The 27,984-nt window shown below is 38.0% G+C and overlaps 3 protein-coding genes across 4 annotated transcripts in view; all 3 read left to right on the forward strand.

The window, feature by feature from the left end:
* The window catches only part of LOC145447014 (alkaline ceramidase 2-like), a 454,308-nt gene that overhangs the window by 293,162 nt on the left and 133,162 nt on the right, over positions 1–27,984 (forward strand). The gene's annotated exons all lie outside the window — the stretch shown is intronic.
* LOC145447026 (uncharacterized) overlaps positions 1–27,984 on the forward strand; it is a 185,021-nt gene that overhangs the window by 101,121 nt on the left and 55,916 nt on the right. The gene's annotated exons all lie outside the window — the stretch shown is intronic.
* Positions 546–27,880, forward strand: LOC145447010 (casein kinase I-like). 2 transcript variants are annotated; one of them, XM_080325437.1, is made up of 11 exons: positions 547–991; positions 1,069–1,109; positions 1,647–1,716; positions 3,641–3,789; positions 10,123–10,357; positions 13,453–13,538; positions 18,571–18,655; positions 19,395–19,543; positions 21,111–21,164; positions 24,385–24,485; positions 26,425–27,880. In XM_080325437.1, exons 1-11 carry the CDS (start codon positions 778–780, stop codon positions 26,471–26,473), a joined length of 1,233 nt encoding a protein of 410 aa, XP_080181563.1. In that variant the 5' UTR covers positions 547–777; the 3' UTR covers positions 26,474–27,880. The 2 variants fall into 2 exon arrangements, with proteins under 2 accessions (XP_080181564.1, XP_080181563.1); XM_080325438.1 differs by lacking the exons at positions 24,385–24,485; positions 26,425–27,880 and adding an exon at positions 23,570–23,730 and having other exon boundaries at positions 546–991.

A 27,984-nucleotide genomic window follows, 5' to 3' on the forward strand; every position in this document is an offset into this window, starting at 1 on the left:
GGCTCGTATAAATACAGTAGCCTACATGTACAAAAACGCTTTTTCATGCTAATTTAATTTTTCGACTGTCCTTATTTTTTGGTCCATGTCGATGGCAACCCTGCTTATAGTGTACTGAGGATTTGTTTGCTTCATTGTCAGATTAGAGTTGAATTTCATAAGTTGTTGTGTAGAATATCTTGGAAACGAATCCCGTCATTCCATGATCACCAAAATTTGTGGTCTGGACCTTGGCCAAATACTAGGGTGTTGGCTGTTTCTGCCCTTATTGATTATGAAGGCATATTATCATTGAATCTATAAATTGAGTTGAATCTTGTCTAAAGAGCTTCTTGGAGGTACAGAACTTCAATATACCATTGTATAGTATATTCATATTGAAATGAAACCAAATATATTTTCGGCTGACACTCGTCAGGGGTAATCGTCAGAAACTTTCCAATTTTCTACTAGTTGCTGACGTTTAGCCTACTCCTGATGAGTGTCAGCCAGAAATATTCTGGTTTATATCAATGGGTTTAAGTATATTATTCATTTTTTAATCATAATTCTGTTCCATTTTCTCCAGGACTTTAGAATTGTGTGATATATAACCATATGCTGTAAAACCGGTGATCCTCGGCATTGTTCAACTTCCTACACTGCTTTTCTTGGAGCTGCTCGACTATTGCAACTCCCACAAACAGCCTCCTTGCTGGCAAGGGCAAGGTTGCTGGGAGTCTTGAAGCACTAAAATTGTCGCAGCGTCCGCACAACTACCAACGCTTTCCCCCAGCAATGCATGGTAGACAGGGGGATCGCGATAAGGACAAGGACCATCGTCCGAGAGAGCGCACTGCCGGTACGGGCGGTGCTCGGACCCATGGCAGTAGACACGGCCAAGATGGTCGCTCTCAAAGGAATACGACTAACTCGGGGATGTTGATGGTCGGGCCGAATTTCCGAGTTGGTAAAAAGATTGGCTCTGGAAACTTTGGAGAACTGCGGTTAGGTATATATCCTCGCTCTGCAATATCTGGAATGGATATATAATGCATTTAGATTTACATCTTATCTTATGCTTTTCAGGGAAAAATCTGTATAATAACGAACATGTTGCGATTAAATTGGTAAGTGAACTTTTTATTGGTATGGAATAATTGCATCTGTACAATTTCCTCTAAGGAAACTCTAGCATATATTATTTGGTATGAATAGACTACTATCCCCAATCTTTAATAGGCGATTACATCAGATAGTGTTTCAGTCCATTCTTTTCACATCACGTTGGCTTTGTTCGATTTTATGCTGGCGATTGTCCTGCAAAGTGGATATTAAGGTAGTTTGAAGTTCTTGGAATATCCCGACTTTACAATACGTTAAAATGTCCCAAATTAGTCCGTTTAGGACCAGACTTGCTGTCGATTTTCATTTGGGATGATATTTGCCCTTTATTGTTGACCTTGTCATTTAGAATGCTTTCACTTTAACAACACGAAAATTTCATCAAGATTTGAGTTATCAACCAATGAAAACTTTAAAAAGCTTATCGATGTGAACCTAAATTTATAAGTCGGTTGATTGCGAGTTGTTGTACTGTATTGTTCAATGTCTTACAATCCATTCATCATTTTCCATACATGAAAGCGTGTTATTGATATTTTCAGGAACCGATGAAGTCCAGAGCACCGCAGTTGCACTTGGAGTATAGATATTACAAATTACTAGGCAATGCAGGTTCGTAACTCTTATCAATCTTTTCTCCTCAACTGTAAAATTGGTTTGCCTATTTTTGTGTGCTGCTGTATTGCAACAACTGTGAGTCTCATAATATAATGTGGTACTGTTCTTGCTATAGTCGAGGGTGCAAATTGTTGTATGTTCATTAATATTGGTTGAAATTTCCGTAATTGTAATTTTAAACTTATTCATATATCTGGCACTGTGGATTTTGCGGTACCCTTTTAATGTGAAATTAACTCAAGAACAAGAATGAGCAGGCTTTAATTTCCAAAAAAAACCCATTGTTTATGTGCCTGTCACACTTCAGTACTCATTCCTGCTCTCATTGGAGAACACATTCAAGATGATGCTTAGTGCTTTTCCTGTTTTTTCTTCAGAAAGGACAGTTCAGTATAAGTGGGGCACATCCTAACAAGTACTAAATGCTCATTGTTCAAATCAGGACCAGAAGTTGATTTGTTTTTATCTCAAACCCTTCACAATTCTGGTTTATGGTCCATCCACAAGGAATTGTAGGCTATCTCATGAACCTTTAATGTGTGGTGGATGATTCTGAATAATGGAAGTTGTGACTCATGTTGGCTCGTTTCTAACGCTGATATGGTCACTGTAATCATTGAATGAAATCCGACCCAGTGCAGGTCATCCGTCAACACTCCAAGCCAGTCATTTATTTTCACACAATCCAAGCAGGCTCTTGTTAATGACGTCCATTTGCTGTGATAGTCCAGCGCATTTTGGTGTGATTACTTGGTATTTTAATTCAGCAAATGAATGTACTTTCGTAAATATTATCATTCATTATCCTTATCTGATTGCATTTCATATCTTGGGACATTATTTTGCTGTAAATCACATTCTCTGTTAACAATCACAATTTGCTTACTGACCTTGTATGCACTGTCCTCATCAATTATTAACCCAACCATATCCATTTGACTTTGAACTGACAGTGGCAGTAGTGCCATCGTATGTACGATGAAAACTGTTCCTATGGTCAGATGATGATTGTCGGGCCTCTGTGTACAACTGTGCAATGTAGATTCACAAATTATCGCTGTTTGTCTAAATTTTAATCTGTTTTTTTGCAAGGTGTCTAGCAGTAAAGCTTTAATAATTTTTACCCCTTTGTAGCTGAATCTCTACCAATACTGCACATTACTGCCATATGATCTGATTGGTATAATATTTCACTGATGAAACAATATACTATACTGTTGTATATCTTGCCAAGTGGTGCCATTCATTGGTAACATAGCCTTTGGCTAGTAATAATCATTTTTGTTGAAGAGGTTCTACTGACCATTGTTGTGTTTCATGCTTCATTGATGTAGATATATTACAGATATGCTAAAGTGGTGCTAAATATGGTAAAAAGTTGCTGACGATTTCCCCTGACGAGTGTCAGCCGAAAATATTCGGGTTTATTTCAATATGAATATACTATTCAATTGTATATTAAAATGGTGCAGTGGATGGAAGCCCACGAATTAAACATCCCTCAAATGATTCAATCAATTCATTTTCCTGCACTGCCATAATGACGGCTGTGGCCGAATTTAATAAGGACAAAGCCGCCATTCATTTGCGATAAAGTCTGCAAAATTGATATTATCTGGTGCTCATCCCACTGCAGTACAGAAATTTCGCTCCTTGCATGCTGGATTATTCCGGAACCAATACTTGAAAAAGATATATGTGAATGGGACACAATATTCTAATATTTCTACTAAAAAAGATCCTGAAGGATGTTGCTAAAATTTACTTTCGGAACAACGAGTTTTGTATAACGAAGGTGTCTGCCAGACAAGGATAATAGCTGTTACACGGTAGGTAGAGGTAAATGCCAGATAGATGCCGTGCAAATGAAAGCCGAGATTTTGTGAGCAATGGTTCTTATTGTGGCTTTTCTTTTCAGAGGGTATACCCCAAGTTTATTATTTTGGTCCATGTGGAAAGTATAATGCGATGGTCCTCGAACTTCTGGGACCAAGTTTAGAAGATCTTTTTGACTTGTGTGACCGAACTTTTACTTTGAAAACTGTCCTCATGACTGCCATTCAACTGGTGAGTGTTATGTCTCCTGATGCTTTCATCTTTGTTTTCAATTATCGATGTAGAAAAAAATAATGTTATTGGACAGTGAATAATTATCATAACTTTGCACTAATGCAGCTCTCATTGATGCTACAATCCTCACTAAACTATGGCACAATTGAATACAAGTCCAGATTGAACTATTTCCAGCATTGATAGATGCTTAATGCTCATTGCTGTTGCTTCTAGCATTGGCATTCCATACCTTGTGACTAAAACATTGCAGCAACAAGTTGACGACAGACTTTGGGAACAAGTGAAAGCTAAATCCTTGATTCGCTTTGTGTATCCAATGCTCTAAAAGCATGTCACATAGCACGACAACTGTAGACACATTTGTACAGGGCATTGTCATTGCTCTCCAATGGCTTCTTGTCATGCAGAATTATTCTGTATCATAGTTATGATTTCTAAATTACTCTTTATGATAAGATAAATGAGATGAAATTTTCTTACGGCTGTAATTCATGGGCACCCAAGCTCCATTTTATGCCGTGTGTAGAATGGAAGAACAGAGAACGTTTGTATTGTGTTGTAATTGTTAGTGTGCACTGTGCACATTGTGCAGTTGAAAGGTCAAGTTCAAAAAGCGTGAAATAGGCTAAATCCCACATTTAATTACTGTGAACCTTACCTTTCTGTGTCGAAAAGCCTATTTCAATGCAGTCGCTTGGTAGATACTTTTGCTAATTAATGTCAGCGCTAAATCGCAGAAACACAAGCGGGGTGCAATTTTTTCGGCAGCTGTATGCCTCCAGTTAGGTAACTTGCCTGTTGTCAATTCCAATTTTATGCGCTACGGTATTTTGTGTGATTGAAAAAGCAGCTTCTTGAATTGCCAGTGTAATTTTCAACTTTCTGTCGAACGTGAACCTTCTTGTTACATACAGGGAATGGATGATGCCAAAGGAATAAATTGAAAGTGATAGATCGCTAAATAGGCTATTTGCTTGCGAGCCTTGATTGCATGTTACAATCCATCCAGCAGACTAATCGAACTAGCTGACACTGAGGCACAATTCCAAACGGCTAAGCCCAATTTCTATTCAATGCCCACAGTCTGATTATAACAGATAGATCTAAATATCAGCAATTGAGTTGGCACATTCACACCATGTGTTTGTAGGCCTATGCAGGCTATACATTAATTCAGGGGTTTCAAACGTGTGGAGAACATTTTGTGCGGCTTGTGTTGAAAGCACTTCCAAATTTTTTCAATAAATTAGATGAAAATGTGTGGTCTTGTCAAATAAGGCCTATTTGCCTACTAGGAAAAACATTGAAGAAATTCCCCTGTCATTGATTCTGTGCCTGCGGTGTCATCAAAAATTAGGAAATTAGCTCATGAGTAAACTTGCTTTTGAGACATCTGCATTAATTTATAACGAAGCCAACGGGTTCAACCCAATGCATTACCGGGAACAGTTATGTCTGAGCATAATAGCAACTTGTGACAGTTGCAGTTGTATGTCTTTTGTACCATCGACTGGGTAAGACAGTCACAGACATACGAATTCCTAAACTCTTTCGCTCCAATGTAATTCTGTGTGAATTACGCCAGTGTCACAAATTGATTGAATTCTCAATGATTCTACTACAGTACTACACAATTCAGTTCAAAATTACATCAAGTTCTGTTGAATCAATACAGCCTCTTCACTCTCTCTTGTGTTATTGAGATTAGACTCACAAAACTTCGCTCACCCGTTTTCAGTACGTTATATACAACCCAATCTGTTTTGGTTTAACACCCACCATTCATAAATTGGTCAATATACTTGTGATACATTCTGTCGCAGCAGATACCTATTGAATCGTAATATCAGAAGCTCCAGTTGTGCTGTATACCAAGCAGTCATGCCACTGACAATCTGGTATCACTTGACCAATTATGTCACCAATATGCAAATATGAAAAATGGCTGGACAATGCTGATTTTACATTGTGGAAAATGGATTTGAGTTTGGGCTATATCATGTAATAAACCTAACTTTGGTCCTGCCACTCACTCTGTGACGATAGAATACAATTTTATAGCACTACTAACACTCTTCTTGGAGGAATTAAATTCAAAACCATAGCATAGCCTATGTGATCGCATGACTGTGTACAAAGGCTATGGGTATACTGATAATAAAACGATGACTAATCTAGGGGATCTCTTTGACATTGGTAGCTTCTATTGAAAATTCAAGGGCTACATGCTCCGAGGCAAAAATTGCTCCTTTTCAGTAAAAGCGAAATCATTGGTTTCAGTATTCCCATCAATGTCATCTGAATCACGAATTGCCATTCAGTTGCCTTGTAACAAAAAGTGAAAGATACTGCTTATCACTTCCCTTCATCTCGAGTTAGTCATACATTGTATATAAGAAGGCCTGTTCGTCTCGATGAAAATACTTGAAATCTACCGTTTTGATCCGAACCTCGGGTTATTTTGAAATTAGATGTAAACATTTTGGAATTGGACACTATATCCTGCCCACAAATCTTTGTGTAATGTTGAATCGGATTTACATAGGATGCAGATGTTGTATGTGCTTGTGATTCTGGCAGGAATGGATGTAAGAATGAACAGACATTAACCGACTAAACGGTTGCCAGATATTTTATTTTTAGTCAGCAATGTGACTCTTGGTCCCAGTATTGAATTTTCTCTTAAGAAGGACTATAGCTTCCTCATATCTAATGGAGCTGACATCTAGCCGAAGTTTCATATCTAGAAGCATAATTGGCAAGGTAATACTCATACTGTCAAATGTTTCAAACACTGCTATTCTGGTTGATCATCAACCTTTATATGTGTCTGATTGACTCTGGGATAATGTGTTCCATATTTGGATAAATAATGTGTCCTGAGGGCTCATCTGGAAATATTTTGTGGCTACAAAGTTGTAATAAATCTGAAAATGGTACGTTTTGATACAGCGTTAATCTAAAATGTTATATTGCCGAATTCTAGGTGTTTTCCTCATTTCCCAATTGGCTGTTAATTTAATAAGATCACAATGAATATATAGACTTGCTAGCTTTGTAATTTGAATAAATTTGATTTGTAATGGAAGCAAACAGACAGTGCTGACTACCAGCTTGCGCAAAGATGGTTAACATCGTCCACTCTTTGTAGCAAATTCATTATTATTCGACAGTTCATGATTCCAAATGATTATTGATTTTCTGAGGCTGTTTTTATTTCGGATAGGCGGTCCCTGAAGGTTTTGACAAGCTGATACTAGCCACATTTCTTTAGATCTTTTCCGGTAATGTCGGAATTCAACATTCTGCCCTAGTGCAGTCTGGCGATAATTGATCAATTATTCAATTGTGGTTTATGGTATGGTATTTTCAATGAGCCACGAGTGAGTGAAATACACTAATATCTGGACTAAGGCAGACTTCGACATACTGTCGACCAGCATATAGAGTGGTGGCTCCCAACCTTTTTCGACTCATCGCCACGCTATCAATCTCAACAAATTTTCGCTCCCCATACGGATTCGGAAAAGATAACATATAAACGGGAAATCCATTCACTTGACTCTGATTGCTGGGGAATTTGCTAAAAAAAGGTCATTTTTCCGAGGTTGCAGGTGCTCGGAATAGCGGTTTCCGCATCTACTTTTCATTAGGTTGACTTTTTTTCGCATCATAATCAGAATAAGCCGCCTTCACGTGCGTTTTTTGGCCGTGTTAATTGAATATATGTCACTGGACGTCCTAAGATTGTCGTTCCCTTGGTTCTCAAAATCGCCCACTGGGGGCGATATCGCCTACGTTGGGAATCACCGATACAGAGTAACAATTAGGGCCGTTCAAGACACGTAACTTTTTTTTATCTCATTTTCAACAATTTCGGCACAGAACTTTCATTATTTCCCTTCAATATGATTTTTGTGGATCACCTGTAACCTAACTCCTAGTTCAACAAACTATCACAGTGCAGAACCCATATTGTGGACAATGGACATTCACTTTCACATTTTCATCGATAATTGAAGTGAGCCTGACATGCAGGAAGACCTGGTTTGTGTAGATTGCAACAGCAGCATCGATACTGGTATCACAGCCAAATAACCGTAATGAAATAAACTTTACTGCAAACAGATCTTTGCTAGTTGCAAGTGACGGTCTACATATTCACCCTTCCTTTAACTTTCTGTGGTACAATATCCTAAAATTATTCATACTCATTACTGCTGCGATTTTGTTGCAATCTAGTAGGTTATACAGGCTTTCAAATTATAGAAAAAATTTTAAAACTTTGAACGACCTCTTGTTTAATGGTGCTATCATATTTGGGTTCTGGTAAAACAATTTTATATCCCGGATTCTTGTACCATAACCCTGAGCTGAATCACATAGAATTTTGATTTGTGGATATCTGAGCTTGAGTAATCCATTCCACAATAGGGCACATTCAGATATGAGTTCACATCCTGTACTGGTTAATTACAGGTTACCCTGTACTTAATTATAACCTTACTTCAGTTCTGTCAGCAGTTAATGGATGTAATGGTCATTTGCTTTGTGTGATCTAATAACATGATTACAGACAGCAAGCTGAATACTGTCTTTCGATGCCATTGAACACAATACAGATAGTTGGCCACTGAACACATGATATGCCTTACACCTTACTAATCCTTTAATACAGTCTTGACGTCTTAGATGTGTGCTGAAATTGTGTTCATATCATGATGGAACTTTCTGATTCTCATTCATCCTGCCCAAGTAGATCACAAGCGACAAGCATATTAAATAATTCCTTTTGAGATGCTGCTTTGGTGACATTCATTGCAATAGCGTTCAGATTTTTGATACCGGTAACATCTATCGAGAATCTAATTGATGGATTGTTTACTTGACCTGGCGTGTTAATTTTATTGCAGTTCTTACCACCACTAGAACTGTGACTCAAATGTTTTATTTGAATGTTTAGCCAATTCCCAAATGTCAATTTTCAATTTTGAAATTAATGCAGTCATTGATGCTGAAAGCAATATAACATGAATGAAGCTATACCAAGGAACATTAGCCAATTCTGGAAATGATTGATTCGACTGATAAGAAGCGTTACCAGCACAGAAATCGTCTTAAATCAAAACAGGTCTTTAGAGTCGCTATATAGTAAAAGTTTTGAAGTTGAGAGGTCCATTGTATGCCACTGCTATGAAGCAACAATGAGAGACTATCAAAACTTTTCTTCATTTTGTAATCTTCACAGTTCAGGTACCTTAGTCTACTTATTGATGTGAAGTGCTTTGGTTTATTACTAGTATGATAACGACCTGGAAAATAGCTAGGCCGATTAGATGATTTTTGGTTGGTTCGTCAGGTGCCCTAACCACTCATTGTAAGTATTCAAAGACTTGTCATTTAAAATCTTTCGAAGTTTGTATTTTGACACGCACAACGTGTGTTTGATCAGGGTAGGGCAAATTATTTGTCTTGCTGGCCACAATGGTTAATAAATGTTAACAGTTAGGTCAAACCCTGAAATATATGTTTGTGTTTAGGTTATAATGACCCATACGTCCTGATTACTGATCTATCAGGTTTCAGGACTTTACACGGAATTAATAGAGGCCGACCCAACCACATGATCCGTGACAATTGACACATCGTTAAGTTTTATAACCACGTTTAATATTTTTTATTCAGACACTCACACAATTCAATCATACATTACTTCATTTTGTCATAGTTTTGCATAGGGTATGCTAATAATACCGAGATCAGCGGTGGTCTTATGGCTTTCTATGCAAAGGCAAATTACCTACATAATACTGTGATCTTTCCTTTTACTATGGTTCATGTACTAGACCTATTTATGTATGCATAGATGAGCAATGAGCAAGGTTTTGGCTTAGATAAATGAAAATAGATTTGAATATCTTTGCCAGATTAGATGTGTTCTGGATGCATGATTATTTTAAAAATTGGATAATAATTTGGACATCATAGGCCTATTGAATGTATTTAACCATGATTGCATAATATATGGATATTGAAATAACCAAAAAATTTTCGACTGACACTCGTCAGTGGTAATCGTCATCAACTAGTAGAGAATACGAAGCAACATTGTACATCAACAATCGTATCATTAAGTATGACGTCACCGGCATGAAATTTCGAATAGTCGCTTGAGCTCAATGTACTATGATCCTGCCTTGATTGGAAGCTCAAATCCAGAACAGGATTGGAATTCGTAAATATCTAATCTACGACCTATGCAGTATGCATCTCAGGTGTAGGTTCATCGATTGTGAAGAAGCATCACTCTTTCCTTCTATTTTTCAGCTTTCTCGAATCGAATACGTCCATTCTAAGCACCTCATCTACAGGGATGTTAAACCTGAGAATTTCTTGATCGGAAGAAACGGCACCAAGAACCAGAACACAATCAACATCATTGATTTTGGCCTCGCGAAAGAGTACATTGACCCGGAATCCAAAAAGCATATACCTTACCGGGAGCATAAGAGCTTGACTGGTACTGCAAGATATATGAGCATCAATACACATTTGGGGAAAGGTATGTTGGTTGCCATGGAATCGCTTAATTTCAGATTGGCCAACTAGAGTATTTACCCTGAATGTGATAGAAAGTATGTGTAGTATCTTGTGAATTTAGGCGGCGTTTTCATCCAACAAAGATTACAACAGAGTATGGTTGCAGGGTTATAACCAAGTCACAAGGTTCCGAGTCACTAGTCAATCTCACTTTATAGTTTTGACTCTGGTCAAGTCGAGTCTTAGTGTTTTGACTCGAGTCCGAATCCAAGTCATTGTGTTCACTGCTCGAGTGATATAGAATGTCACACATTCATAATATTGTAACTTTCCTCAGTCCAAACTGTTTCTTGCCCTATTTTCCTAGTTTCAGGACTGATAGACGAAATGACGAAATGCCGATAATGTGGTACTTTACTATTATTCAAAGTTTCAATGAAATGTCTGTCTTGGCCGTCCTAGTCTCGAGTCATATGACTTGGTTCGAGTCATGCACAATGATTTGACTACAAGTTCAGTCCATACTCAAATTGACTCAAGTCGAGTCATTTTACGCATTTGAAAAAATGATTCGAATCACATCTAGTCACAAAAAAAATCCTGACTCAAGTCGCAGTTTTTCGTTGGTTTAACATGAGTCAATTTGTGTTTTGATTCAACTTGTACTCGAGTCTTGCGCATGACTCGACCAAATCACAGAGACATTCTAAATGACTGGATTTAAGTCTCATGTATCAGGAGATACTAGGAAAATAAGCCCACAAACTGTCTTTTATCTGTTTGAATAAGCATGTCAAGGGTGAGAAAAAGGAGTATATGAGTATCAGACCATGCTTTTTGTTCAAAAATCCCAGGGTAACTTGACTGTATAACTAGGATGAATAAGGGTGAATATTAGGGTTGCTCTAAAATAACTTGTTTCCATGTTCTGGGGATTCACAGATTAAATTGTTACGTTGTCTAAACCAAAAATCTGTAGACCAAATTTTGCTCGATTCCAACTGGTAGATCTAAACGTACAGGAGTTTTGAGATTTTGAATTTATTTTAAAAAAATTTACAAAATGGCTTCTCAAATTTTACTGTCCCCCCATTTTTGCTCTCTTGCAACTGGTAGAAGCGAAGTTATTGCTGTTGAAAATTATGGATTTGCAAAATGACATGGGCAGTAGGTAATCTCAAAATTATGAAGGAAAAAAATAACTTCACATCCACAGTTTCGAATTGCGTCAACTTTGTTTTACGTTGTCTTTTTGTAGACTACTCAACTATTTCATGGGGTTGGTAGTTGAATTTGAATAAATATTTTTTTTCAAAAGTCCTGTGCGTTCATATCTGCGAGTTGGAATCGAGGCAAATTTGGTGTACAGTGGCTTTTAGGCGACCTAACAATTTAATGACTGAATCCCAGGATATTATGGGATATTATGCGGCATCGGTATGTGCAGTGTACACCAATATGTGCAACGAACAGCATACAGTATGGCTGGCAGTGTAATTACTTGATGGGAAGTGGTGGTGTCATAACAGGCATTTTTATTTTTATTTACCACCTACGCCTTATCATGTCTCTGACTCTAGCTTACTATCCCTTTATAATGTACGGGACGTGGCAAGCTTTGTACTGCTCAGTTAATCTGCTGTGTTGAGCAGATTCAAACGATGAGCAAGGATTGATTCATTATATTTAACTTAGGCTAGATGCACATAGAATGAGCTCATTCTGGCTTTGGGAACTGTGCGGTGTGTGTAACACTCATCGTGACCCATCCACCCAACTTTTCTCCAAAAATATACAATATTAACTTGACCTTGATCTGATACGTTGATAACATACACTTACATTTTACTGGCAACGGACTGCTTGCTCAGCATTGTCAGTCATTCTCACCAGAACGGTGACTTAAAAAGTTCAGTCCTGTTATCTTATTAAGGAATTGGAAGGAGTGTTAGAATTAAGGTCTCCACTGACCACTACCCACTTACCCTCCTTGACCTCATATAAGATACTGGCATGGCCTCTATTCCGTGAATTCTGGAATATTTGTCTTGAATTAACAACAATCTTCGAAGACAATTATCACCATGGCTACTGTGTTTACGATATTTGCTGTGAATTAGAATTTAATGGTACTGGAAATAATGTCATTGTGTTAGAACAATTCTGTTGCCTAATAGTTGCTCTAATAGGTAAAGTTGGTCTATGTTTTCATGGCATTCATGGATTACTATCAATTAACTACCATTTCCTCTAGTGTTCAGGGAACCATGTGATTCGTTGACAAAACCATGTGAAATGATAACTACCAGTACTTTCCTATTGCCAAATTTATTCAACTACAAGTTCTGCGACTGAATCTCATCGGTAGCCAATGCCAGTTAAAACGGAAAATTGAAACTTGTTATCCTTTTCGATTGATTAGTAGCAGTATTAGTGAAAGGAGGACAGTAAATGTATCAACTCCAGGCAATGAGGTTTTTCCAATTGATCAATGTGTCCTATGCTTGATTATGTTCAATTTCCTAGTCATGTGATAGCTTGAATTAAGTTAACTAACAGCTTATGACTTGTGTCATGTAGCTGTGACATAATATGGTGACATCTTCCAACAGCTCTAGATTGGGAAAGTATTGGATGAATCACATTGGTACATTATAATATGAATACACATACACTTGTAATATAATACAATATATTTGTTGTTGCGCACTTGAAATAACAATTTTTGAAGTCCTATGCATTAGTGTTGCTAATCTTTGATGTTTGGATCGATTTGCAGTGACTATCATCTATATATGAAGCCGAGGAAGTTCTTATTCTCATTTTCTTCTACTAGCGATATCAAGATTTTATGATTCCAAGTTGAAACCGATCCAGATTACAATGGTATTGTTTTATTTTCGTAATGCGCGGATCGTTTTCGATAAACATGGGTACCTTAGTTTGTTAAATCCAAGATTTTTGATCTGAACTTGAAACTTCTGCCTCATAACTGTATGCCTTATGGGCAATTGATATTCTAAACTTGCTAGTTGCCTCGATATAACCAAAGTCTTTTCAGTGACAAGTGATTTTGTTTCATAACATTATATATCACTTGTTTAAATTTTTCTCCAGAACAAAGTCGCCGGGATGACTTGGAAGCTTTGGGACATATGTTCATGTATTTTCTAAGAGGGAGTTTGCCGTGGCAAGGTTTGAAGGTAAAAACTATGACCATCGTGTATATTTTTATCATTTTCCTCAAGCCATTCATCTAATGTCTGTTCGATTTTGACTGACCTTGTGTCACAACTACATGAATCTGGAAGTATTCAAAATCCACCACAAATCTCAGAATTGCATTATTTCAACATACCGAACTGAGATCAAGCCTGGGTCCTGCATAGAGCCATAGTCGCTCGCGGCCCAAATTATGGGGACCTGTAGGTCTACAATAATAAAAAAGTGATCCATCATTCTAGCAATAATCCTGCCTTTTTAGTCTATGTATTCTAATTATACAGGCTTCTGAACTTGCAACACTTCAATATCGCAAAAACAATCCAGTAGGCTACCGGCATTTTCATATTGCCAAATTTATTTCACTTCAAGCTTTTAGACAGACTCTCATCAGCATGTAATGTCAGTATATTCTATATTTTGAATTTGGTTCACCGCATTTACTGATGTTCGCTCTTAATGAGAGAAAAGCCTCATCTGGAATAAATTTGACCATATGAGCGGTGATCATTGACTATTATAGTTAGTTGCAATATTTTAATTGTGAATCGCAAGGTCTCAACTATTCTAGCGACCATTGGTATAGCGAATTCAGTGGAGCAATCACATTTTGAACCACCAGGTCAACGCACCGTACTAAACAAAGTGGGAGTTGCAAAGAAACTAAATTAACCACAACTGACATATATATGGCGGAAATTCCAAAAATAGACTGAATGACTTTGTCAGACTGAACCCATTAAGATGAAAGTTGTAGTAGTTTCAACAATGAATGTAAGTTTTAGGAGTAGGTACGATTAAAGAAATATGCATCATGTAGGCTATTCTCTATCAATGCCATAATCTTGCTGATATCATACCAACCGTGCTAATGTCTCCCGTGCTCACATCTGTGAGTAAATACAATACGTAAATCATTTTCTGGAAAGCTCAGCACTCCACTTTTCTCTTTTTTTTTAACCCGAGGGATGTAGACGAAGGGTCATTGACAACATTTTTGCTGTTAAAGATGACTGGCGGGAAGGCCCATTGTCACTGCCGGGTATTTAGCATGAGCCATATATGAGTATTTTGGACAATTTCTGTCTTGTTGTGATAGAGTATTATTTTGGGAGCATTTTTCTTTTCAAATGAACAGAGTATATTTTCACATACTTTGCAATCAATAATGGTATGCCTAGAAATATCTAGTGAGAGGTGTGTTTGATATGCTTGTGTTATTAAAAACTGAATGTGACATAGTGAATAAAAAAATCGCAGTTTGCACTAGAATCGCTTCAAATTCGCCCCTGATTATGGGAATAGATGTTGTTGCAAACAATCACAGTACAATAAAATGATGTTTCGAGGCTCTGTACTCATTGTGGCATGAGAATAAGATTATACTGTAGTCAGATTGAGCAGTAGTTTGATTGCTCGTAACCAGGGCTGGTTTAAATTCTAGCTCTCAAATCATTGTGCCTATCCCCTATTTAATTACTCTTCCATGTGGTGTTTTCACACTATTTCGTGAAAGAGAACAGCAACTGCTAATTTAATTCCAAGTCGCCAATCAAATTCACTGACTCACCTGCTCACAAAAAGCTTGATAAAGTTTTGAATTACTGTATTCGTATTTCTTCCCAAGTGGATATCGGATTTGTAGTTGTAGTGCAAATGCTACGTCATGTAGAGATGTTTGTCTTGTGTTGGTTTGATGGTGCGTCATTACTGTAATTGCCAGTGTGAGGTTATGGGATTGAACTGGTTAATAATTTCTTCCATTCATTGTATCTACGTAATTGGTGCTGTCTCTTTCCTATTTTCTTGTTAAGGTGTGCTTCTGAAGGTTTTTTGAAGTGATCCAGGCATTGAGAAATGTGCTATTCATAATTCGGCTACTAATCACGGAAAATAGTGCTAGGTGTACTAGTTGTTAACAAATGGCTCTATTGTGCTCATTGTCTTTTTGTAGTTTTTGCCATTTGATCGTTTATGTATTCTGTAGTTGAACGCATAGCACGTGTCTGAGAGCATTGAGCCATGCTTACACTGTAAACCTTGATGAGGCTTGACTTATATATAACCCATGACATGGCCATCATGTTTAAAAACCAGTCATAAATCAGATCACATTTCACCCTCCTGAGTGGGTGTGGTGTGATGGCTACTTTGTTTCATCAGTTTTATGCCTAGCAATTACTGTTTTATGGTTGATCTCTCTGCTATCCAACTTAACATGGTACGGTGTGAAGCCAAGTGCCTGATTCTCAGTTAGATTTCCTTAATGCCAATCGGTACGGTATGCAAAAATTGAATTATGAGACAAAACACATTAGTTTCTCTGCTAAAAACTAACATGCAATGGTATTTTCATATTGAAGTAAGCCCGGCGACTGTCGGCCGAAAATATTCAGTTTTTTTTTCAATATCAATTTAATATTCAATTGTATACCGGTATTGAAGTTCTGCACCCCAATAAGCTCTTGAAATACTAATCATAATCCCTCGTAGTGTGATGGGTATCATAAATTCTGGTCTGTGGCAGTTGGCCCTGAATTTTCAATTCATTGCTATGCACAATGCTATACTTGACATCCGGCCAGAATAGCATGAAAAAATGGTGGTAGCTAAGATATGAGAATTTGTCATATACAAATTTTAAGCGTTTTCAAATTAGATTATAATTTGAATTACTGAATACGCAAAACTTGGAGATTGATATCCATCCCCAATCAGCAAGAATACAACAAAAATCGAGTGAGATAATTCATAGTAATTTAGAGTTCATTCTCAACGCCATGACAACGACAAATGTCTGTATACACTGAGCTTGGCTTGTTTCGCACCATATAGTTCTCCTGTAGCGTTTTTAGGAAACTAGAAATTAGGAGCATGGAGAGCTTTCACAAGTTAGATTAGAATAAGATTACCACCATTTCGCTTTGATTAGTCTAACTATACAACTAGATTTATCTGGTCCAAGTCTGATCGAAAAAGTTTGTAGGATATGGCGGTATGCTAAACTAATGCACTGTTGAAGAGGTTAAGTGAATGGCATTGACGAAAAGCCGTTTTAAAAACTTAGCAATAAGGAAATTGGTTTATGTCTACTGTAAAATATGTTATGGCAGCAGTAGATTTGAATATAAAATAAGAAAATGGTTCGTGTGCGACAAGTTGTATCCAGTTTTTTGGCTGCATTTAAACATTCATTTACGCAACCCAGTAACAAATTTTAATGATGTTCGTAATGGTTTTTTTTTTATCTAGCTATTCCTTAGAGCTAAACATAATGTATACCTTACAAACTATGCCCTTATGTAGGCATTGATTTGATTGATTAATTGATTGATTGATATTTTAAATTGATGCATGCACACTACATCCAATCCAAGACGTGCTGTTCTTTTTAAATCGTTCACTGTTCGGGAATGTTAATCTGAATGTCGTATCTGAACTAATGCTCTGATTAATTGCTTTATGCCGTACCGGTGTATAGTGTTCGAAAATCGAGCAAACGTAACAGTGCTTCGAAACACGAGATGGATATTTTGCATATGAGTGAAATTAATTACGATCTTGTAGCCAAGGTCAATAATGTCACTTCTCGACACAAAATTTTGCCATGCCTATCGCTGTTGTCATACCAATCATTTGAAAACACTGTTTAAAACATTGTGGATACTATGATGTAATGATAGTAGTAACTCAGTACGCCCTTTGTGAAGAGAAATTCACTACCATGTAATCATTCAGTGTTCGGTTTCAACCTTGTAACAGGTAATTCACTTCAGGGATAATGCTGTCAATAATCTCCAAACAGCTGTTACGAAATGAGACATGGGCTTGTGAATTGAAATGCTTACACACCTCTGCTTTCATTTAGCCTACTGTTCGTTTCCAAATAGGAGTAGCTTATAGGAATTGAGGGAAGGTGGTATACCTGTGGTGTAAATCAATTGCAAATGGTTTAAAAAAATAAGCGGTGGACCATACCTAATTTATTACCGTACCAAATGGATTCGTTCCTACACTAATTAGAGCTAAATGCCGATCTAAATTTTACTCTAATTTATTGAATGTTTATTTGCTCCAATTCTGGTCTAATTTGTGAAATGTTTCCATGTTCTAATTTTCATTTTAATGTAATTTTTGTTTTTGTTGAAAATGCTTCATGATTACTGTATAGTGCAAAATGAGCCAAGCTTGCTGTACAGTAATTTGTCATTCTCGTGCACAGGACAATCAACTCTGACTTGATAGACATTGAACTTAATTTCCAAGTTTTTTTGCTAATTCAGTAATTCTAGTTTTAATCTAATTTAGAAACACCTGTAGTAGCTTGTGAATTTCAATCTAATTTATTACCGTCTTTGAAATTTCATGTCGGTGACGTCCTATTTTGTTTAATTTGATATACAATGTTCTTTAGGCTGCAATGTTCTTTCAAATACTCAGCTATAAGTTCCTCATGGTACAGAATTTATATATTGCAGCAAACAACACATTCATATTAGCGGTTTATTCGCTCTAAGCTTTTCAATTCTCTGCTACTTACGGACGATCACTCTTGACGAGTGTCTTCCGAAAATTTTCGGGTTCGTTTCAATACGAATATAGTAATTGATTGTGTATTGAAGTTCCTTCACCTCCAGGAAGCTTTGAATCTAATTTAGAGAGAATGTGTAATCTGGAAAAACTGTATACCGGTAGCTATAATTCTAATTCTAATTCTAATCTAATTCAGAAAGCCGAGAATCGTGTAATTGCCAAATCTGCTCTCGAGACGATTTTGTGAGCCTTGGGATGTTCTTTGTACTGTTAAGGGTACCAGGACCTCCTATCAAAATTCATAGATTTTAGTCCCGTTTGCTGATTTGACGCTAGACGCTTACGATTGATGTTTGTGCTTCGATCTGGCAAACAATATTATGCAAATTAAAATTTTTACACACCTGGCAAAATCTGTAATAAATTTTGATCGAAAAGCAACCTTCCATTTATAATCAATGGTTCATTTTTTAATTCCAGGCGGACAACCTGAAGGAGCGCTACCAAAAAATTGGCGACACGAAACGAACGACCCCCATCGAAGTTCTATGCGAAAATCATCCTGGTAAATTATAATCCATATATTAGTGTTGTTCGAGAATAGTTATTTTCTTCAAATGCTGCTGTCTATTTGATAAAATTGTTAGTTTGGCTGAAAACACTGCAGGCTACACCAAATTTGGCGTGATTACAATGTATAGAAGCGAAGCTACGATAGTTGGAAAATCTTTAATGTATTAGAAGCAATAAAAACATTAACCTATTTCAATTTTCACTGTCAATCCCATAAAATTGTCAAATGCCTAAATTAACTATGTATGGCGATTTTGGCTCAATTCCGAACGGTATAAGTGGGGTTATTGATGTTCAAAATTTTGGATTTCAATACACATACGGCAGCCTATTTACCGTGAGCAGTCGTATTATTAATTGAAGAATTCCCCACTGTAAGGACTATTTCCACAAATCCAAAACTTCGTACTCCAACGATTTCGCTTCTATTGGTCGGAATTAATGTTAAATTTACTCTATGTCGTTGTTTTGGACAACTTAACAATTTTATGGCGTTGACAGTAAAATTTGAATGAAAATGTTCTATTTTTTTGATAAATTTATAATATTCTAACTCTCGTAGCTTCGCTTATACACATTGGAGTTAGCCAATTTTGGTGTGCAGTTTATTTTTCAGCTAACTTGACAATTGTATCGCAACATAGCCTGTAACATTTGAAGAAAAATTAATTTTAAACAACATTACTACACATGAATTATGTTTTACAAACGTTTGTGACTTTTTCTCGCAGAAGAGATGGCCACATATCTGCGCTACGTTCGACATTTGGATTTTTTCGAGACGCCGGACTACGATTATCTCCGCAAGCTCTTCACGGATTTGTACGAGCGGATGGGCTATCCTCACGATAATGAGTTTGATTGGTCGCACAAGCAGATGGTGAGATCGATGCCCGATTTTGTTTGGATTTGCCAACATTGTATTTGCTTTGTTATTCAGGAGGCGACCTCAAATAGCACTGTTTCTATAATTTTTACTAGTGAGATTCCTGTTAGATTAGGCTGCAATGCCATTGTAGTATGAATGGATGTTATTGCTTAGTCTGAGTCTTGTCCACGTCATGTTGAAGAACTAAACTACGTATTATTGATCACTCGCTGAATCGCATCGAGCCAAATATGATGCAATTGTTGCTAGTCTCATAAGTAGGGCGATTTTTTTTACCTAGAAAACGGAAGAATTTTACCTTGAAAAACTTAATTTTGATCAAATTTTGACCTAATGTGTGCAAATTAGGTGTTTTGACACATAATGTAAGAATTCTACTACTTATCATCTCCATTTCTCGTTTGAACTGTCTGTCCTTACGAAGTAGTTTGGCTTGAAAAACTATTTTGACTCAAAAACTGACAAACTTTTACATAAAAAAAAATGTATTTTAACAAAATCTGGCCCTGTGCAGAATTCCAGCAGTTACATCACGTATTATGGTAGTAATAATTGAAATTTGTTGTAGTACAACGAAAGATACTTTTCTACATTATTGGGTAGAAAGTGTCTGTCCATACTAAGTAGCTTGCCAAGAATGGAGACGGAACGTCAACAGCAGCAGTTGTTGGCTGACAACACTGAAGTTGTGCGTACACTGCTGGTGACACACTGCGTTGCTTCATTCTGACAATGTTGTCTACATCACAATTTTTCATCTTGCGTTTCTTGATATGAGAACCATGCAATGCCCACACAGTCTTGCTCCAGTCAGGATATTGCGGTACGTTGAGCATAACACCATGTCAACTTATTTGTTTCATTTGAAGGTTCATGATTCACAATGAGCAGACAATGGGCCGTCTACGACGGTAGGCTTATAAAGTAGGCTACAAGCTGTAAAATGTCAAATGATAAGATCACCGACGGTGTAAAATCTACGATACAAACGAAATGCGGGTTACAAAAAAATGACTTTGTAAAGAATTTTGACTTTTTTTGATTTTACGCTACAATTTTGACATGTCAAAAAAAATCGCCTTACTGATAAGACGCTGACATGAACAGACTTGGACAAGGAGGTAATTCTACATGTCTAATTAGGCTAATTAAAGCGAAATGCCATTAATGTAATTCGAATTTGTGAAATGTTCCTTTGCTCATATTCTACTCTAATTGAGAAAAAGCTGTAGAGCTATAATTCTAATTCTAATCTAATTTAGAAAAAAACGTTGCAGCTATGATTGTAATTCTAGTTTAGTTTGGAGAAAACTAGCTATAATTGTCATACTAATCTCATTTGGAAAAGCTGTACATTTTCTAGCTGTCCAACTAACCAATTCTGTACCTTTGATTTAATATGTAATCATTGGTTTTTACTTGCCGTCTGTTTTTGAAGTATTGCAGGCAGGAGTCAAGCTAACCTCAACTCAAGGTTTTCAACTGCATTTTGTATCATCCCAAGTGTAGTTGTGTTGTGTGATGTATATTCGCTTACGTTATGCTTGTTCCTCTTTAGAGCCATACCCAAGTGCCTATTCCCGAAGTTCCTCGGAGCCAACCGCAAATTAGGGTGAGTCAGCGTTGGCGGATGAATTTTCTTTTCGCCTGCCGTTACGTCAATGCGTTGATTCACGTCTGTGTGAACCGTTCTGCATGACGTTGCGAACGGCACTTACTTTCATGCTCACTATTACTGTGGAATTGAATTCATTCACAAAAGACATGCAGCGCATTGTGATCTGTGTAATCTTACCTGGGTCTATCGTGTGGAAAGTGGTCACAGGCCCGTTTCGTCATCATTTACTGGGAGATCTGATGACAGTGATGTCATATCATGTGACGGTCAATGTTTTGTGACACGGTAAAACTTGACACTTCATGCCAATCAAGGAAAATCTGAGAATCATCAACGAAAAACCAAATAACTCAGCTTCTACTAGTTGGAATTGAGTCAGATATGTTTTGCATCGTTTATAAATTGAATATAAATAAAAAAAATTGAATTGGCTCTGCGCGGCGGCTTACACTTGTTAGAATTAAACCAAATTTGGTGTGCAGCGTTTTTTTAGGGTGACCTGACAAGTTAATCAGTGAATGGGTGGGATCCGGAAAAAAAACGTTATTTTTGAACAGCCCCACTGTGCGTGCGCGTTTACTGCTCGGCCATTTTTGGTGATGTGCCGAATAGAAATCCATGTCATAAGCGGGCCTATTGCTGCGCACAATGATCCGATAACTCTGATCTGAATGGAATATCAATTCTACTCATTCGAGTCGAGTAATTCGAGATGTTTTTCTCTAGTACCTAGTTGTTTCAATTGTACAAGTAGTTTCGGTGCTGTTTTCCGCTGTGGAAGGCTGTAGACCTCGGTTTGTCATATCGCAGCATTATGAAATACGTAGCACAGAGCTACGAACATTAGTGGAAATAACGGGTCTGTGAAGTCGTGGTCAACCCACGCCATTGTCACAAAGTGCAACGAAAATCATCTTTAATGTATAGGGCAGTGGTCGGGAACCTTTTTTGTCCGAAGAGCCATATTGACCCCATATTATCCATCTTAACTTCCAAAGAGCCATACGTTTTAATCAATACGTCACAATTGAAAAATTGTGACGTCATGGTAGCACAAATTCCTCGATTTTCGTCGGTTATACGAGATCGTAAGTTCGTCTTGACGATAGTGCCTTACCTGTCTACTAGATTTTGAACATTTTTACTACAAAAATCACGCAACTTACCTATTTATTGTTCGAAAATATAGCGTGAATGGGGAGGTAAGGCATTGGTGAGGCACGGCCGGGATTAGCATAGCGCAATTCATCGTAAATATCATAGAATTTATAATAACTGATAACACTGGTCAACACATAGTTTTAGGCATACGGAGTGAGATTGGGTTTGGTTGTTCTGAAGGGCGCTGATTCCGAAAATGATCTTAGTTTTCTCAGATTGGCTCTTGTTTTGGAGATAACCCATGGGGACGACATGAGGGTTCTTCATAGTCAATTATTATCGATTGAAGTGCAGTATAAAATTAGAAAAAACTACGATCTTCTTCTTGCCAAGTGAAATATTCAATGGTAAATACAGTAATTTTGAACTTTTTTAGGGGTATAAGATCCAATCTCTAATCACTAATGTGATATTCGTAATCAGCAACCTCGAAAACCCTAGAAACGACTCTTAGACCGACGTCGTGATTATATTTATTCGGAATAAAATATTTCAAACAAAATTGAATGCAATAGCCACACCGATTCCGATTCGATTTCTCAATCCTCAAAGTATTCGGCGGTAATACAACGTTGTGCCACACGCCTACATTTGAACAGCAACTGCTACTTTGTCAATCAAGAACGTGGATCACTATGGCGTTGTTTGTAATTTGAATTTGTAATTGTGAATGTCACTTCCACGGAGTTCATTTCTCGCCGTACATCAGGAAAACAATGTGTATTTGAAAACTGCATTGTCATACAGCCGTCGCCTTGTCTGCTATTCTCATTGAGCAATCAACGCATCGTGCAATCCGAGATTTCGTGGCGCAGGCGAGACAGCAACTTGGATTTGAGGATTTTGAAACGGGGTCCGGGCCCCAAACCCTGAATACGCCACTGTATTCACCTCTCAAAGACATGTGTATACTGCCAAAAGAATAATTATACTGGTGGTGCTGAAGATTTAACAACAAGTGGCTGCAATATTGATAAATTATGCACAAAATAGAATTTTCGCAAAGAGCCATACTTTATGCCAAAAGAGTCATATATGGATCGCGAGCCATAGGTTCCCGACCACTGGTATAGGGGAACGGGGATGAGATTCTCTGAGGTCGCATAGAAGGTACATATTTCTTTCCACATCATCCATACTGTTTATGCGCAACAATGAGCGATGCTCAGCCCTAGTTATAAGTGGGTGGTTGTTATTGGCGAAGACAGTCGATTAAACTGACCGTATTTTGGAAGCAGCATATGTCGAGCCTAGCAAGATGGAAACCTCACCATGTCCACTATGCCGTACACCACCAGCAACCCTGCAGAATCGGTCCTGCTGCGAAATGCAGTCCGGTAATATGACATCAACCTAACGCACACATCCAGTAATACCTGCATATCACGAAGCAACTTCAGAAGCCATATTGACCATGCATCCATGCGATGTTTAGTTTGTGTATGCTTTCACCGTCAAGAGTGTTTATCATTCATTCGCCGTCATTTCATGTTTTTGTTCAAAGCCAGTGGCGCAGATAGAGGGGAGAGGGGATAAACTGATCATGCCCTGCAAACTTTTTATGTGCATTTTTGACATTACCTTTGTTTGTTTTTCCGGTCATGTTATATTATGTTGCCGCGAAAGCCTTTAGAGTGATAGTCTGAATATGGGCAGACCAAAAAGTATATTTTTCACTGTCGGCACCGTATTATAAAGGGAAATTAGCATTGAAATCAGAAATCCACAACTTGATCTCGGCAACATAAGAGTCGTAAGCGTTTTCGTCTGACACTTGTCAGGGGTAATCAACAGCTCTGCAACTAGTAGAGACTTGAAAAGAACATTGCACGACTGTTGATATATAAACTTTAAAGTTCATTCCAATCTCTGCAGACCAATTACCCCTGATGAGGGACAGCCGTAAATATACGAGTGTATTTTAATGTGGATATTATCTTCAATTAGGTATTATAGTAATCCAAATCAACTTGCAAATTTCGGGAGTTTTTTGCCCTAAATGTGGAATAGCCTTCGTTTATGTGTTGTGTTTGACTCGTTTTGTTGTTCGCAGCAACCAAGAGATCTTGAAACGAACGGAGACGATCACGCAGCACATTCCAACGCTCCCATCACGCAGCAGAACCCCGACATTGACATTGTAACCGAGACAAAGTGAGTTGGTGTTTGACTCCACTTTTGGGAATTTGACTCACTCATGTCATCAGTGCAGGTTATGCTGGTTCAAAAGCATCTAAACAAACGCTGCACACCAAATTTCTCTCAGTTCCAGCTGGTTGAAACAAAGTTATTGGAGTACAAAATATTGAATTGAAAAGAAAAGTATTCAGTTGAATAGTTGTTTAATGAAAGAATTTCCCACTGTAACTGCTATTTTTTCAAATCCGAAATCCTATAACTTTGCTCCTACCGGTTTTAATTGAGCCAAATTTTTTATGCATTGTTATTTAGCCAACCTGACAATTTTATGGAATAGCTAGTAAAATTTGAAATTTGTTTGAACTCTCCTAGTGCTGGTCGAAGTGGTGCCATATGCCAAGTAGATGTACTATGGAAAACATGTACTTGAGTCCGATTTAATTTCAAAGTTGGGTCGGTACAGAGTGGTTACATGAGTACACAAAAAGCTTTCCTCAGGTGCTAAAGCTTTGCAATACCTTTCGGCAATTCCTAATTGCTTCAATGCAAATAGTACTGGACAAATTGTGGTTTAATCATCGGGTCTCACATTTGTGATGGAGGCTCCAGAATGTTCCGCAGAGTGATCATTTTACTCGACAAAATGATGGAAGTCAATTCAATATGTGGATTCTAGCACGGTGGCTTTTACTTGGTGTTCCATGGGTAAATCTCAAAGTCTCTCTGGAGGTCATTCAGGTCAAGACACACTCCGAAAATCAAATTTTTCCTATTTCACTGTCTGTTCCGTTAGGCCTTGTAACTCAGGCCATGCAGGGCCTATTAATGCAAGACCGTGAATCAACACACCTGAGACCCTCCAGCGATTCCAATCACTCATTCCATACTACTTTGTAACTTGAATAGCGGATTAGTGATGATTAATCCGGCACAGCCAATGCTAAAGTTCTTTTTGCTTTTCGTTGATGAATCAGCGGTTGATATAGTTGTTGTACTTTTTGTTATTGCATACGCATATCACCTGATAACAGTTTTATTGCTGGAACTGCTGAAATACGGTAGTATATATCTGCATGTTTACAAAACTGTTGACTTCAGCTGCTAAGATTTTCCTACCAGAGTTATTTGAAATTGGCAGGGCTGTAACCAAGTCACAAGTCAATCTCACTTTTATAGTTTTGACTCGAGTCAAGTCCGAGTCCAAGTCAACGAGCAGAGAGTCGAGTCTGAGTCATGGTATTTTTACTCGAGTCCGAGTCCAAGTCATTGTGTTGACTGTTTCGTTCCTAATTAAAGTCTTGTTAAACCCATTTTTTATAACTCTGTTTGGTGATATTGCATGGTTCGCATTTATGATATAGGCCTACTAATTTTCCTCACTTGTAGCAGTTTCTGGTCGCATTTTCAAGTGCCAGTACCAGTAGACGAAATCCCAACAGTGTGGTTACTTTACAATTCTTCGAAATTACCATGAAATGTCGGTCTTGACCGTCTGAGTCCCGAGTCATATCTGATGACTCGAGTCCAAGTTGAGTCAATACACAGATTGACTCCAATTCAGTCATTTCCATATTTTGAGAAAATGACTTGAGTCAGGTTGACTCATCAGAAATCGTGACCCGAGTCGTTACAACCCTGGAAATTGGTTTGTGGGCAAATGCACATGGAAATTGAATCAAGTTCAGTTCACATCAAACAGAGTTCATTTTGATAAGCAGGTAGCATTTCAGGAAAACCAGAAATCAGGTTAGAATTTAAATTGGGGCATAGAAAACATTTCACACTGGCATTTCGCTCTAACTATTTTAATCACACAACTAGAATGATGAATGATCTAGCTGTCCACGTCTGCCCCTGGGCTTCGTTTGCACCCCGGTTAAGAACACCGTTATATATGTTTCAAAGATGCGGATATGTGCAACTGATCTTAATTAAGAGATCCATTTCTTTGCAGGTGCTGTTGCTTCAGACGCCGCAAAAAGCGGACCACCACCAGACGATGAAGCTTTCAGTCCCGCCCGAGATGAACGGATTGGGAACGTGTCGAATTCGATAGGAAACAATGTGCTGACTTTGATAGTGTATCGGCGGTCATTGACAGACCGCAACGGTTATCTGACATGCTCAGCGGTCACCCATTTTGTAATTTCCCGGCTTGTCTCGCGAGAGGATACCTTACTTTCAGCGCTGTTGATTTTACGGAGGTCTTGGTGATGAGTTTTTGACGTGCGGAGTGCTTGGTGGGATACTGTCGCTGGCACTTTTATGTATTTATCATTTTTGCTATCCCCACCCGATTTTATTGTTGACGTGCTTTCATTTCGTTATTTTAAAAGTGGATGTCTCGTCTTTTTGTTGGTTCAACTCTGCAGAGTCGCTATAAGTTTGCATGATGACACTTACGCTCTCCATTATTGCGTTACGTTGCAATGTACTTGTGATTCGCGCTGTGTCACGTACGTTTGGTGACGCTGAGCTGTGATGGTCCGCATTATGTCGCTACTAGAGTCCGACTGATATGTATATTCAGCCGGAATGTTATCCAACTTATGCGCATTTTCAAGACTTCACAGCATTTATTTGGATGGCTGTACACAGTATACGGCCATTGCTATGCTCGACACAAAATAAACTAGAGAGGCAGCCACAAATGATAGATCTTCGACTCATTACAATCACTCTGTAACGTCACAAAAATTGCCGATATTGTTTACCTCAAATGGTCGATCCCGATATTTCTGTCAAAGTATGATATCGAATCAATATTGTTGATCGTCAATCGGGCTCTAGACTCACTACAGCTTTGCCGGTGGAATTTGAAAACGCGAGAAATCTGTGAATGATCCTGCTTCACAATCATTCTCTGTCGTATCGCTGTACCAACTGTTTATTGTTACGTTTTCAAGATACATTTCGTCGATATTGTACGGCCGTGTTTGATGGCAATGCATTTGTCGACAGAGTATCTGGTTTCCCACAAGGGTACCGTTAACGAAAGATGTTATTAGATCATATTGTGCTTCTAAGATTTCCCGTATTTTGATTTTATTCCTTTGCTCTCCCTGCAGTGCAGGTGTTGGTCTGGCTGTTACGATGTACTCTGTACTGTACTGCGGGGCAGCACGATACTCCCTCGCGTGTAATTGAGAAACGTAGGCCACGTTTTCTTTCTCTCGTAGTGTACCGAAGTTCTAAGCGGTCTGTAGAGCACAATCCGCTCTCAAGTGACGTACCGGCAACATCTTGAGACGATGATGTTTGTAAATATTGTGCCGCTTCAAGAGCGCCGCCCTTCTGTTGTCCTGTGATGCTCTTTCCTATTTCGAGATCGTCATTTCGCGATGACCTGACTCTTGTAAAATGCTCTTTTTTATCTACTTGGTAAGATAATTACTGAAGCTGTTGAAGTGTTTTTGGTGTGTTTTTTCGAGCAGGGCGGGATGAGAGGTCGACGGCCGAGGTCGACTTTTTGAGAGCACTCGAGTAGGATTTACTACTACTACTCGAGTACAGA

This window comes from Botryllus schlosseri, chromosome 9 (genome assembly GCF_051294905.1).
Source record: "Botryllus schlosseri isolate E-star chromosome 9, Bs_hap1, whole genome shotgun sequence".
Classification (NCBI taxonomy): domain Eukaryota; kingdom Metazoa; phylum Chordata; class Ascidiacea; order Stolidobranchia; family Styelidae; genus Botryllus; species Botryllus schlosseri.

Excerpts from the sequence above, each read along its gene's own strand:
- LOC145447010 (XM_080325437.1), top strand. The coding sequence starts at position 778 with ATGCATGGTAGACAGGGGGATCGCGATAAGGACAAGGACCATCGTCCG. Across the intron at positions 3,790-10,122 it reads TCATGACTGCCATTCAACTG|CTTTCTCGAATCGAATACGT; the intron begins GTGAGTGTTATG and ends TCTATTTTTCAG. Across the intron at positions 13,539-18,570 it reads TGCCGTGGCAAGGTTTGAAG|GCGGACAACCTGAAGGAGCG; the intron begins GTAAAAACTATG and ends TTTTAATTCCAG.